We start from the raw sequence: 12,516 nt of genomic DNA, 5'->3' as shown, positions 1-12,516 counted from the left end.
TACATTGGGTGCATATATGTTTTCCAAGGTTATATCTTCCCGTTGGATAGATCCTTTCAATATTATGTAGTGGCCTTCTTTGTGTCTAGTTATGGCCTTCATTTTGAAATCTACTTTATTAGATATGAGTATTGCTACCCCAGCTTTTTTTTTTTTTGCTTTCCGTTTGCTTGAAAGATTTCTTTCCATCCCTTCACTTTCAACCTATGTGAGTCTTTTTTGTGAAGTGGGTCTCTTGTAAACAACATATAGATGAGTCATGCTTTCTCATCCAGTCAGCTACTTTCTGTCTTTTTATTGGAGCCTTCAAACCATTCACATTTAAGGTGATAATTGATATGTACTTATTTATTGCCATTTTTGTTTAGTGTGGTTCTATTTTTCTTCCTATTTCTTCTATATACAGCATTTTTTGTTTAGCATACCTTGCAGTGCTGGTTCGATGTTAATATATTTCCTTAGCCTTTTTTTGTCTGGAATGCTCTTTATTTGAGCTTCTATTTTGAATGATAGCCTTGCTGGATAGAGTAGTCTTGGATTCAGATCCTTGTTTTTCATGACTTTGATTACTTCATGCCATTTTCTTCTGGTCTGTAGTGTTTCTATTGAGAAGTCAGCTGAGAGCCTTATGGGGTTTCCTTTGTAGGTAACCTGTTGCTTATCTCTTGCTGCCTTTTGGATTCTCTCTTTGTCTTTAATTGGTGGTATTTTTTTTTTTAATCCTCACCCGAGGATATTTTTCCATTTTTTGTACAGATAGAATGGGAGGGAGAGAGAGGAAGGGAGAGAGAGAGAAACATTGACGTGAAGGGACACATCGAGTGGCTGCTACCCGCACGACCAACCAGGGCTGGGGACAAACTGCAACTGAAGTACGTGCCCTTAGTGGGAACAGAACCCCGGCCTCTCCGGACCGCAGGCCGATGCTCTAACCGCTGAGCCAAACCAGCCAGTGCTGATTGGTTGACTTTTTTTACCCTGTCTTCTAATTCACTGATCCAGTCCTCAGCTTCTTCTCCTCTGCTGGTTAGTCCTTCCAATGTGTTCTTAATTTCTGCTGTGTGATTCTTCCTTTCCACTTGGTTCGTTTTCAATGTTTCTATATCTTTACTCATGAGGCTGATGTCCTTACTTATGCTGTTGATCTTCTTCAAGATCATGGTTCTGAACTCTACCTCTGATAATTTGCTTAACTGCATTTCCTTTATCTCATCTTTGATAGAGTTCTCTTGTTCTTTCATTTGGGATTTGTTTCTTTGTTTCACCATTTTGGCTATCTCAGTGGGTTTGGGAGCCTGCCAAATTTTTTCTGTGGGTGTTGGTGTTCTGCTGTTTGTGGCTCCCCCCACTGGGTTTGGATGAGCCTGCGTGGGCCCTCGTTAAACACAGCTGACAAGTCTTACTTTCCTGGGTAGATTTGCAAGCCCAGGAAAGGTTCAGTTATCCTCTAGCTTTTTCTAGTGACTAATAGTCACTAGTGATTAGTTGCTCAGTGCCTTGTAAGGTAGCCCTTGTGTTCTGCATAAGAGGATTTCCAGAGGGTGGGATAGATGCTGGTTGTTAATGAGCCTCAATCTGCATGTCTCTGCCTCACCTGGGAAAGGCTGAATCTCTTGGTGGTGGGGAGGCGGGGTGACAGCTGCTGTTCCCCACAGCTCTGGGAAGGAGCACACTGGCCACTGTGCTTTGTGGCCACAACTCAGCAAAAATTCTGAGTGTCCTCCAAACCCTGGGTGTCCCCACAGAGTTCTAGCCCAGTCTGCCCTCCCTCTGCCCTAGCCCCCAGGTGAGTGACTGTGGCTTTTTTAGTGCTCTGTCCTGGCTCTCTGTGCTGTGGAGTGGGCTTGGTCTTTATTCCCCAAAGGTGCTGCTCACAGCTTAGACTGCTGCCATCCGTGGGCTCCCAGCCCTCCATCCTCTTGGGCCTCTGCAGATCCTACCAGTGTCCCTGGTTATATGATCCTATCCTGCTGCTTTTCTGTTGCTTTTACCTGAGAATTTGTCTTTATTTTTGTTGTAATTCCCATTTGGTCCTGGGAGATCGTCTGGGTAGCTTGTATTCACTCTGCCTCCATTTTTACATCCTCTAAGCCTATCTTGTATGCAGCTGGGTCACACAGACCTTTCTGGTGCCCCACACCCTGCAGGTCCCGCGGGTAACTGGATTGCACAGTCCCTTTGGGGACCTGGCTCTATGCCTGTGTTATGGGCTGCTGGGTAGCACAGGCCTCTTCGGTGCTTCCGCATCCCACAGGCCCTGTGGGTAACTAGATTTCTTAGTCCCTGCTGGGTCACACAGGCCTCTCTGATGCTTCAGCATCCCACAGGTTCCGTGGGTAACTGGATCGCAAAGTCCCTGCTGGGTCACACAGGCCTCTCTGGTGCCCCCGCACCCTGCAGTTCTCGCATGGGGGCAGCTGGATCCCACCAGTATCTCGGGCTCCAGCTTTCCACTGCTCTTGTGGACTATTGGACTGCACAGGCCTCTGTGGAGCCCCACGTCCTGCGGCTGGGGAGTGCTGCTGCATCGTGGGGCTCAACACCTGCTCAGCTTTTGCTATAGTTTTTGGGGATGGGTCTCAGCTGCTGTTCTGTGCCTCTATTGCCTGGGGATGGATGTCTGCTCCCCAGCCTCTGTTCCTGGGGGTATATCTTGATTGGGCAGGTGCTATGGGGGATGGTGCTGGGTTCCGAGCTGTCTGTGGGTTCCCCAACTGGCACCTTGGGAGCGCCACTACTGTGTACCGGTCTGTGTTGACACAGAGTGTCCACTGGTCCGATGGTGCCAAGTGTGCTGGTGGCTCAGGTTGCTGAGCACTAGCTGCTCCCACTGCCTCCTCCCAGGGAAGACCCAGGATCTTCCAAAATGATGGGACCTCCCCGTGGAGCAGGGAGAGCGCCCTGAAGGGTAGCTCACCGCCGTAGCCGGCTGCTCCCGTCCACAGCACAGGAACCTTTTGCTTCGAGGCTCTGCACTGCTCTGGTTTGGTAGTCCACCTTCATGTCCACTCACACTCTCTTACACACATGCTCACTCTCTCACACACTCACCCTCCCTCCGGTATTGCCCGCCGCCATCTTCTAGTGTGATGATGAATATTTTATATACATATGTAACTTTTACAATTTACAACAATAGTCAGGCACTTTTATTTTATTTTAATATTTTATTCTTTACTGATTTTAGAGAGAGATAGAAACATCTGTGAGAGAGAACATCGATTGGCTGCCTCTTGCATGCCCCCCACTGGGGATCGGGCCCACAACCTGGCCATGTGCCCTGACCTGCAATTGAACTGGTGACCTCTTGGTGCATGGGTCAATGCTCAACCACTGAGCCATACCGGTTGGGCATACATTTATGTATGTATGTATGTATGTATGTATTTATTTGTTGAAAGTATTACAGATGTCCCTTTTTTTTCCCCCACTGACCCCCCCTTCCCACTCCTATCCTCCTCTTGTCTTCCCCTGCCTAGTGTCATGTGTCTAGTCAAACACATTAAAAAGAAAGTAAGAGCCCTGCTCACAGTGTGGCTCAGTGTTTGAGCATCAACTGATGCACCAAGAGGTTGCCAATTTGATTCCCAGTCAGGGCACATGCCCAGGTTGTGGGTCTGATCCCCAGTGTGGGGCATGTAGGAGGCAGCCAGTTGATATTCTCTCTCATAAAGATGTTTCTATCTCTCGCTCCCTCTGCCTTCCTCTCTCTCTAAAATCAATAAAGGAAAAAGTTTAAAAAATAAAGAAAATAAAAAGAAAGAATAAATTTTAGAAGGTACTAGAGTGCACTAATTAGATTTTCCCCTTATATTTGACTCTGGATTTCCTGGCAGCTAAGGAAAAAGTAGAAACCTGTAAAATGATAAAACTTTTATTGTTTGATTCTTTTTTTAAAGCATGTTTTCCTATATAGAAACAAAGATTTTCTTAAATATTAAGTTGTATCCTGGCCCGTGTGCCTCAGTAGTTGATCACTGACCCATGCACCAAAGTGTCGCTGGTTCAATTCCCCATTAAGGCACATGCCCAGGTTGTGGGCCAAATCCCCAGTGGGGGGCATGCAGGAGGCAGCCAATGGATGTTCTCTTTCATCAATGTTTCTATTTCTCCCTCCCTCTCCCTTCTCTCTTTCTAAAAATCAATAAAGAAAAAAAACTTTAAACATTAAGTTGTGGACATTTAAATGTAAGATTTTTTATTTTATTTTAAGGGAATTCATTCCAACTTCACATTTATTTTAACTCAACATAGTATATATTTCTGTTTTTATTTATTAATTTATTTTTGTTACAGATGTTTCTCTTTTTTTCCCCATTGACACCCTCCTCCCAATCTCCCCCCACGCCCAGCATTGTTGTCTTTGTCCGTCAATTATGCACACATGCATATAAGTTCTTTGGTTTGTCTCCTCTGAGGTTTGTCAGCCTGTAACCTACTTCTGTGTCTCTGGGTCTTTTTTGTTCATTATAGTCCATAAATAAGTGGAGATGATGTGATATTTGTCTTTTGCTGATTGGCTTATTTCACTAAGCATAATACTGTCCAGGTCCCTCCGTGTTGTCTCAAAGGATGAGAGATCTTTCTTTTTTATAGCCGCATAGTGTTTTATTGTATATATGTAGTTTCTCTTTGCTTTTAATGACCAAAAACTATTTCTTAAAAAATTTTATACAGAATGATACTTGAAACTCTCTTTTTAAATCAATTCTGCCTATGTTTATGGATTATCTGCTAGGTGTTAGAACAGATAAGTAGAATTTAGTTGTTTTCTTCTAGAGACCAAAATGTAGTAAGGGACCCAGATATCTGAATAGGTAACAACCTATGTAAGAGATATAATAGAGGTGCAAAGTCTAGTAACAAAATGAGAAGGAAAACAAAAAACAATTGAAAGTCTACAAAGGCTTGTGGCAGAAATATGATCTGAGTTTATAGATACAGGCAAGTGGAGTGTTACAGGAGAAAAGTGTTGTTGATAATGGCTCTTGAAATACTGAATTCATTATATGCTGCTTATTAGCCTGCAGTAATTCTCCATTGTCCATGGCAGGCAGTTTGTTAATCAAAAACTAGAAAGTCATTCTCCTGTTGCATGATTTCTTAGCTGTGAGAATTTGATAAATTTTTAAAGGAGGGCAGATACAGTTCTTGTATTTTATATAAGAGGTACCTCATAATCCATACTGCATACCAGAATAACTGCAAATACTGAATTTTATCAATGTCTTTATTCAGAAAACATTTGTTAAACTCTTGCTATGATCCAAGTTATTGGCTACCTGCTGGAGATTCTTAATGGATACCGCATTATCCCTACCCAAGGGCAATTAAATTGCCACATTATAAATGAAATGAGATAGAGATATGCCCAGAATATTCTTGGGTATTGGGGTACCTAACCCATCTAGCAGCTTCCAGCTGTAACATAACGCTTGATCTGAGTGTAAGTAAGAATTAGTCAAGCAGTTGGAGGGAGAAGAAGAAAGTAAGGGAAGTAACTGCATGGAGGAGTGTAAGGGCTCTCTGCTCCCTGAAGCCGATGTTGTTTCTCTCTAAGGAAGTATACTTTGGCAACCCTAGCAATAGACTGGCTCTACTAAAAAGTTCTGTAGTTTTGAATAAGTAGCTTGATATTTCCCTTACTGTATCTGTTGCGGGGATGTTATCAGAACCCTTTAATCAATTGAGTTAATTCGTGTCATTTTATTCATTTGTAAAGTGAAAAAAAATGGCTATTTCATGAGGTCAGTTGATAAAACTTTAGAAAAAATTTATGCTAAGGTTGTATATAGCCTAATGGTAGATTATGCTTAGAAGTGGCAATATGCTTTTTCTTTTCCAATCATACTTTATGTTTGTGGAAATTATTTTTTAGTACCGCATATCATATCATGTCAATAGGACGATCATAAAGCAGCAATCATATTCTGGTGTTCTTTTATAGGAAATGTAAACCTATATAATTATACTATTAGTACAACTACCTAACTGTGAAGTCTTTTAAAAATTGATATCACCTAACAGTAATCATGCTTCAGATAAGCCTTACGATATATGATACCATATTGAGTAAATTGTAGTACAGGCAGTAGAATTGAGGGACTAGGAGGACAATGGAGCTAGACTAAGTTCAAATCCCAGTTCTTTACTAGTTATGTAGCCTTGGGCAAGTTACTTAATTTTTTTGTGCTTTAATTGCTTTACCTATAAAATTGAGATAATAGTGATACTCTTAGGAGTATTAATAGGATTAAATAAGTCAGTGAATGTAAGGGCCTTAAAACTGTACTTGGCATTTAAACATTGTATAAGGTTGAGCAATGACAGAGGTGAGGACCACAAACCTGTAGCAGAAGATTACATTTAACCAGTTTAATAACTTCACGTTAAATTATTGTATAGTGAAAGTTTTACTTTTTAAATTTTAAAACAATACTTCGATCAGAAGAATAATTCTACAGTTATTTTATTAAATGTACTTTTTATTTTAATAATTTATTTATCCTCACCCAAGGATATTTTTGCATTTATCTTCAGATAGAACGGGAGGGAGAGAGGGAGGAAGAGAGAGAGAAACATTGATGTGAGAGAGACATATCGAGTGATTGCCACCCACATGACCCTAACCAGGGCGGGGGACAAACCACAACCCAGGTACGTGCCCTCAGCAGGAACCGAACCCAGGCCTCTGTGGTCCAGGGGCCGACACTCTAACTGCTGGGCCAAACCAGCCAGGGCTAAATGTACTTTTTATACAAAAACTGTTTTGTGGAGGTGTATTTTTTTTTTTTTCTTTATTGATTTTAGAGAGAGAGGGAGAAAGAGAAACATCGATGAGAGAGAACATTGATTGGCTGCCTCCTGCATGCACCCCACTGAAGATCGGGCCCACAACCTGGGCATGTGCCCTGATTGGGAATCGAACTGGTGACCTCTTGGTGTATGGGTCGATGCTCAACCACTGAGCCACACCTGTGGAGCTATAGTGGTGTATTTTTTTTTTCCCTCTGAACTTATGGAGATGATAAAAAGTCCTAAATGATGCTACCAGAAATAGCTTAATTTCTACAAAAAAAAAATAAAAAAAGAAAGAAAGAAAGAAAAAGAAAAAAATGAGCCCTGGCCGGTTTGGCTCAGCGGTTAGAGCATCAGCCTGCGGTCCCGAGAGACCCGGGTTCAGTTCCCACTAAGGGCACGTACCTCAGTTGCAGTTTGTCCCCGACCCTGGTTGGGTTGTGTGGGTGACGACCACTCGATGTGTCCCTTTCACGTCGATGTTTCTCTCTCTCTCTCTCCCTCCCACTCTATCTGAACAAAATATAAAAAAAAAAAGAAAAACGTCCTCGGGTGGGGATAAAAAAAAAAAAATGAGTTTGTAATCTAAATATCCTGGGTTTGCATTCTGACATATCAGTTCAGGTTTTTTTCATATGTACCCCTCCCCCCAAAAGAATTGAATTACATTGATATACTGTTTTATTATTTTCTTCTTTTTCTGTGTATCATACATGTTCCTTTCCATACTGTAAATATTCTTTAACGGCTTCATTTTAATGACTATACAGTTATTCTTTATGTTATTGTAATAAATTCTATTAAACAGATTTACTATTGTTAGAAATTTAACTTGTTTCCATTTTTTTGCTGTCATAATCAGTGATGCAATACACATCATCCTAAGTATATTATTGCATTATCTCCATGACTGTTTCCTTAAGATAAATTCCCAGGAGTAGAATTTATGGAACAAAGGCTTTAAAGAATTCTGTTGGTAAAACTGCCTTTCACAAAGCTTATACCAACTTATGCAGTGTTAGTAGGAGAGCACCAGATTCCTTATACCCTTACCTATGCTAAGTTTTCTATTTAAAAATTGCCTTTGCCAGTTTGATAGGTGGAAATGGTATCTCATTTTAATTTCTACACCATGTTATTTTTTTTAAAAAAACAACAGAATCATTTTGTATTTTATACATTAACTACTTCAGCATAGTCACTGGCCTCAGAATCCAGTTGAGGTTAAGCCTTCAGTGCCAGCTTTCATCTCACCAGACCTGCAGAAAGATGTGTAATCATTTCTTTAATACCAGGGCCTCTGTCTTCAGAAATGATAGTAGAAGCCTATCTTTTTTTTTTTAAGAGTCAAACTTGCCTATAATATGAATTTTCCTCTCTGGTCTTAGATACCTTTTTCCAAAGGCTTAGTCTTTTTCCTAAGTCTTTCCTAAGTCTCTCATTTCCATTGTTGAAATGAGAGGGTTTTATAATTCAATTTTTATTACTAAACATGGGCTTCTGATATTTTGGATGGATGGATGGATGAATAAATATGCATTTAGAACCCACCAGGAAAGTTCCCTGTTGCATGGAAGGGCAACATATTTTGATCCAAGTTAGAAGAACCCATTTCTAGTTCTACAGTGGTTCTATTATTCACTTGGCAAGCCTTAATCTTCCTATGCCTCAGTTTACAAATCTTTAATATAAATGCCTTTTCTGCCTTCTCACTGCCATTATCTTATTTCAGTCCCTTTCACATCTTGCTTAAACCATTGTAAACTCTTCCTCACTGCCAACCTGGATGCTCCTTCATTCTGCCCCTTACACTATCACTTGATTAATCATCCTGCAATACCATGTATCATACCATTTTTCTTCCTGGTAGAGTTTTTGGTTTTTTTATCCTCAGCCAAGGACATTTTTCCATTTTTTGTTCAGCTAGAATGAGAGGGAGAGAGAGCAAGAGAGAGAGAGAGAGAGAAACATCGACGTGAAAGGGGCACAAGTGGCTGACACCCACACGACCAACCAGGAGCAGGGACAAACCGCAACCGAGCTATGCGCCTTAGTGGGAACTGAACCCGGAGCTCTCTGGACCGCAGGCCGACGCTCCAACTGCTGAGCCAAACTGGCCAGGGCTCTGGGATAGTTTTAACAGTTCCCTGTAGTGTATAAGATAAATCCAACCCCCTTAGCTTTCCAATTTCCCAGTTATCAGCCTTTGTTTGTATTTTCTTTTTTTTTTTTTCTTTTGGTTAATCCTTACCCGAGTATATTGTATATTTTTCCATTGATTTTTAGATAGAATCAGGGGTAGGGAGAGAGAGAGAAACATTGATGTGAGAGAGACACCATTGACTGGTTGCCTCCTGCATGACCCTGACTGGGGCTAAGGAACAAACCTGCAAGCCAGGTATGTGCCCTTGACCAGGAATCGAACCTGCAACCCTTTGGTCTGCAGGCCGATGCCCTAACCACTGAGCCAAACCAGCCAGTGCTATTTACATTTTCTTATCCAGTGATTAACAATTTCTGTCTTTCCTCTTAATTCACATTCTATTCTAACTGAAAGACTGGACTTCATTCCCTCTTGTTCATGAAGCCTTCTCTTACCACTGTATCCTCATTGGTCCTTTTTTTTCTTTTTCAACTCCCTGTGGCACTTGCTCACTGTACAGTGATCTTCAGCATAGGTCGAAGGAAGCCAGGGGATTTGTAGCAGTGCTTCAGACACACGCACGGACTGCAAATGAGAGCAAGGGCTCCATTTCTCCTTCACCCAGTCTCCACTCTACTTTTTCTATTGTATATGTAGAGATTTTATTTAAGATTTCCTCTAAAATTTTTCTTCTTTTGGCAGTATCATTTATGGATGGTATTTTTTTATTACTTTTATTTTTTTAATTTCAAGCAAATGTATATCTTTTAATATTTATTCTGCCTAATTTACGGGATACTGTGAGACTCAAATAAAAAAAGATGCTTTGAAAAGTGATGTCAAATTAAGTAAATGGTCCTTCCTTTATGGTATTATTTTGGAGTGAGAATTTGATGGAAGCTAAACTTTTTCACATTTTAATTTATTTTACTTAGCAAACAGTTGAGCATTACTTAGCACTAAAAACGTCTGCTTATACAGATTAGTAAAAATAAAAACATATAAAGACAAATTTGAGTTACGAGAGAAGTATGGTTATACATATAAGCTGTGTTTAGTTGAGTCAGGTTGTATTTTCCCTGTAAGTGGTATCTTTTTCTTTTAAAAAAAAATTTTTTTTATTTTTTATTGATTTTTAAAGAGAGAGGAAGTGAGACGGAGAGGCAGAGAGAGAGAGAAACATCGATGAGAGAGAACATGGATTTGCTGTCTCCTGCATGCCTGCACTGGGAATTTGGCCCACAACCTGAGCATGTGCCCTGACTGGGAATTGAATTGGCAACTTCTTGGTGCATGGGTCAATGCTCAGCCACTGAGCCACACTGGTCGGACCCTGTGAGGGATGTATTAATGGGTAGAAGTTATAAGGTATGAGCAAGGCAGAGAAGTATCTTCTAGGCAAAGGGAATAGAAAATAAGAGGCTCAGAGACAAATAAGATCTTGGAAACTATTATTCAGTAGAGCTAGAATCTAGAAGTGGCTGATAAAATTGGAAATAAGCTAGACCTGTGCTGCCTGATATGGTGGCCACTGACTAGACATAGCTATGTAAATTTGAATGAATTAAAAATAAAATTGCAGTTCTTTAGTCATACTAGTAGCATTTCAAGAATGCATCAGGTGTGTTTGCCTCTGGCCACGATTCTGGATAGCACAACTATAGAACATTTCCATCACAGAAGGTTCTGTTGGACACTGCTGATCTAGATCACAGAGGACCTTGCACACTTCATTAAGGATTTGGACTTTTGTAGGCAATTATGAGCATTTCAAGAGTCTTAAGCAAGGGAGTAACATGATCAGATTTGCATTTTTAAAATATTTTCAAATGTTCAAGTAGGTATCTGATCTCTAGTACATAGGAGTTTTAGAATAAACATTTTTAGCTAGCACATAGCTTTTGCTGACAACATATAATTAAAAGGGAATTAGGTAGCCTGTGCCCCTGTAATTATTACAGTGGAGAATAAAATAGAGAGGATTTAAACACCTTTCAAGACTTCTAACTCAACTGGAGAACACTCTTGAAAACTAATATTATTCTCTATAATAGTCTGAAAAAAATGTGTTTTTACCTTTTTCTTTTAGTGCTGGGTGATAAATGTTAGTGATAATGTTATGTGATAAAAATTTTCAAAATTGATTACTCAAAATATTAATATACTTATTTTGTTATAAGATTTGCCATTATGTTTTGAAAGCTAAGACTAATAACTGCCATGACTTGATAATAACTTGACTACATCAAGATGTTAAATAGCATTGTCATAGATTTATTAATCAAAGTAATTTAATTAGACTTACAAAATAAAAATGTTGCTTTTAATAATATGAATTAAATTTTCATGCACATTTGCTAATTTGGGCCTTTTCTTACAGTTAACACAGTGTCCACTCTAGTTGCACGTCCCACACCAGCTCTTTCTCCAAGTTTGATAGCTGATCTTGAAGGTTTAAATTTGTCAACTTCTTCATCAGTCATCAGTGTAAGTCATTTTCCAAATACATTAGCTCAGTTTTCAAATGATGCCATTGCATTGTTTTTATTAAAATGCAAAGAATTGAAGTAGATTTTTAGTCTTGAACAATTCCTCCCTTAACAAGTTTAATTCTGAACTGACCTTTTAATTCTGTAAATATTTTTTCATTTGTTCTACTCAACCCATCATCATCTCAATTTAGTTCTGCTAGTTATCCACATTTAATTATGTGTACATTTTTTTCTCTGGTGCTGTTCTTCATCTGTAATATGTAAGGGTTTTTTGCTACTTTGAGATAGTTTATATACATAAGTTTCCACCATAAAGAATTATTGTCTACATTAACAGACTTTTATTCTCATAATCATTCTGTTTCTACCATGCTGGTGTTTTTTTTTATCATAGGCTGCTAAATATACTTGACTGTTTTCATTTGAAAATTCAAGATTGTATTTCTCACTGTTGTATCATCGTTCATTTGCTTACATGCTTTGGTATCGTTAAAAAAGAATTCTTTGCCCTGGCCGGTTTGGCTCAGCGGTTGGAGAGTCGGCCTGTGGTCCAGAGAGACCTGGGTTCGGTTCCCGCTAAGGGCACGTACCTCGGATGCAGTTTGTCCCCGGCCCTGGTTGGTCGTCCGGGTGGCAGCCACTCGATGTGTCCCTTCACATCGATGTTTCTCTCTCTCTCTTCCTCTCCCTCCCACTCTATCTGAACAAAAAATGGAAAAATGTCCTCGGGTGAGGATAAAAAAAAAAAAAAAAAAAAAGAATTCTTTAATGTTATGTATGGGGTGTGACTAGAAGGGAGGCAAGAGGCTTGACTATCTTAAAATAATGCCAAAACCTCCAGCCTCTCATAGTATCTGAAACTGCAAAGACTTTTTTGTTTTTTCTTTTCTTTCTTTTTTCTTTTTTAATTACTTTTAGAGAGAGTGAGGAAGGGGTAGAGAGAAACATTGATTTGTTCAACCTCTTTATGCATTCATTGGTTGTTGATTCTTTTATGTGCCTTGACCAAGGATTGAACCCACAACCTTAGTGTATCGGGACGATGCTCTAACCAACTGAGCTACCAGGCCAGGGTTTTTAAAA

At 39.9% G+C, this 12,516-nt stretch overlaps 1 protein-coding gene across 10 annotated transcripts in view; it reads left to right on the top strand.

Annotated features, from left to right (window-relative positions):
• AP3B1 (adaptor related protein complex 3 subunit beta 1) overlaps positions 1 to 12,516 on the top strand; it is a 281,299-nt gene that overhangs the window by 192,596 nt on the left and 76,187 nt on the right. For all 10 annotated transcript variants that reach the window (XM_036278963.1, XM_036278966.1, XM_036278970.1 and 7 more), the window contains one exon: positions 11,322 to 11,428. In XM_036278963.1, the coding sequence (XP_036134856.1) occupies positions 11,322 to 11,428 (107 nt within the window). The remainder of the gene's footprint in view (positions 1 to 11,321; positions 11,429 to 12,516) is intronic.

Source organism: Molossus molossus, unplaced genomic scaffold (assembly GCF_014108415.1).
Source record: "Molossus molossus isolate mMolMol1 unplaced genomic scaffold, mMolMol1.p scaffold_m16_p_3, whole genome shotgun sequence".
In the NCBI taxonomy this organism is placed as follows: domain Eukaryota; kingdom Metazoa; phylum Chordata; class Mammalia; order Chiroptera; family Molossidae; genus Molossus; species Molossus molossus.
The sequence above is the reverse complement of the archived record's forward strand: the minus strand, read 5'-3'. Positions and strand labels throughout refer to the sequence as shown.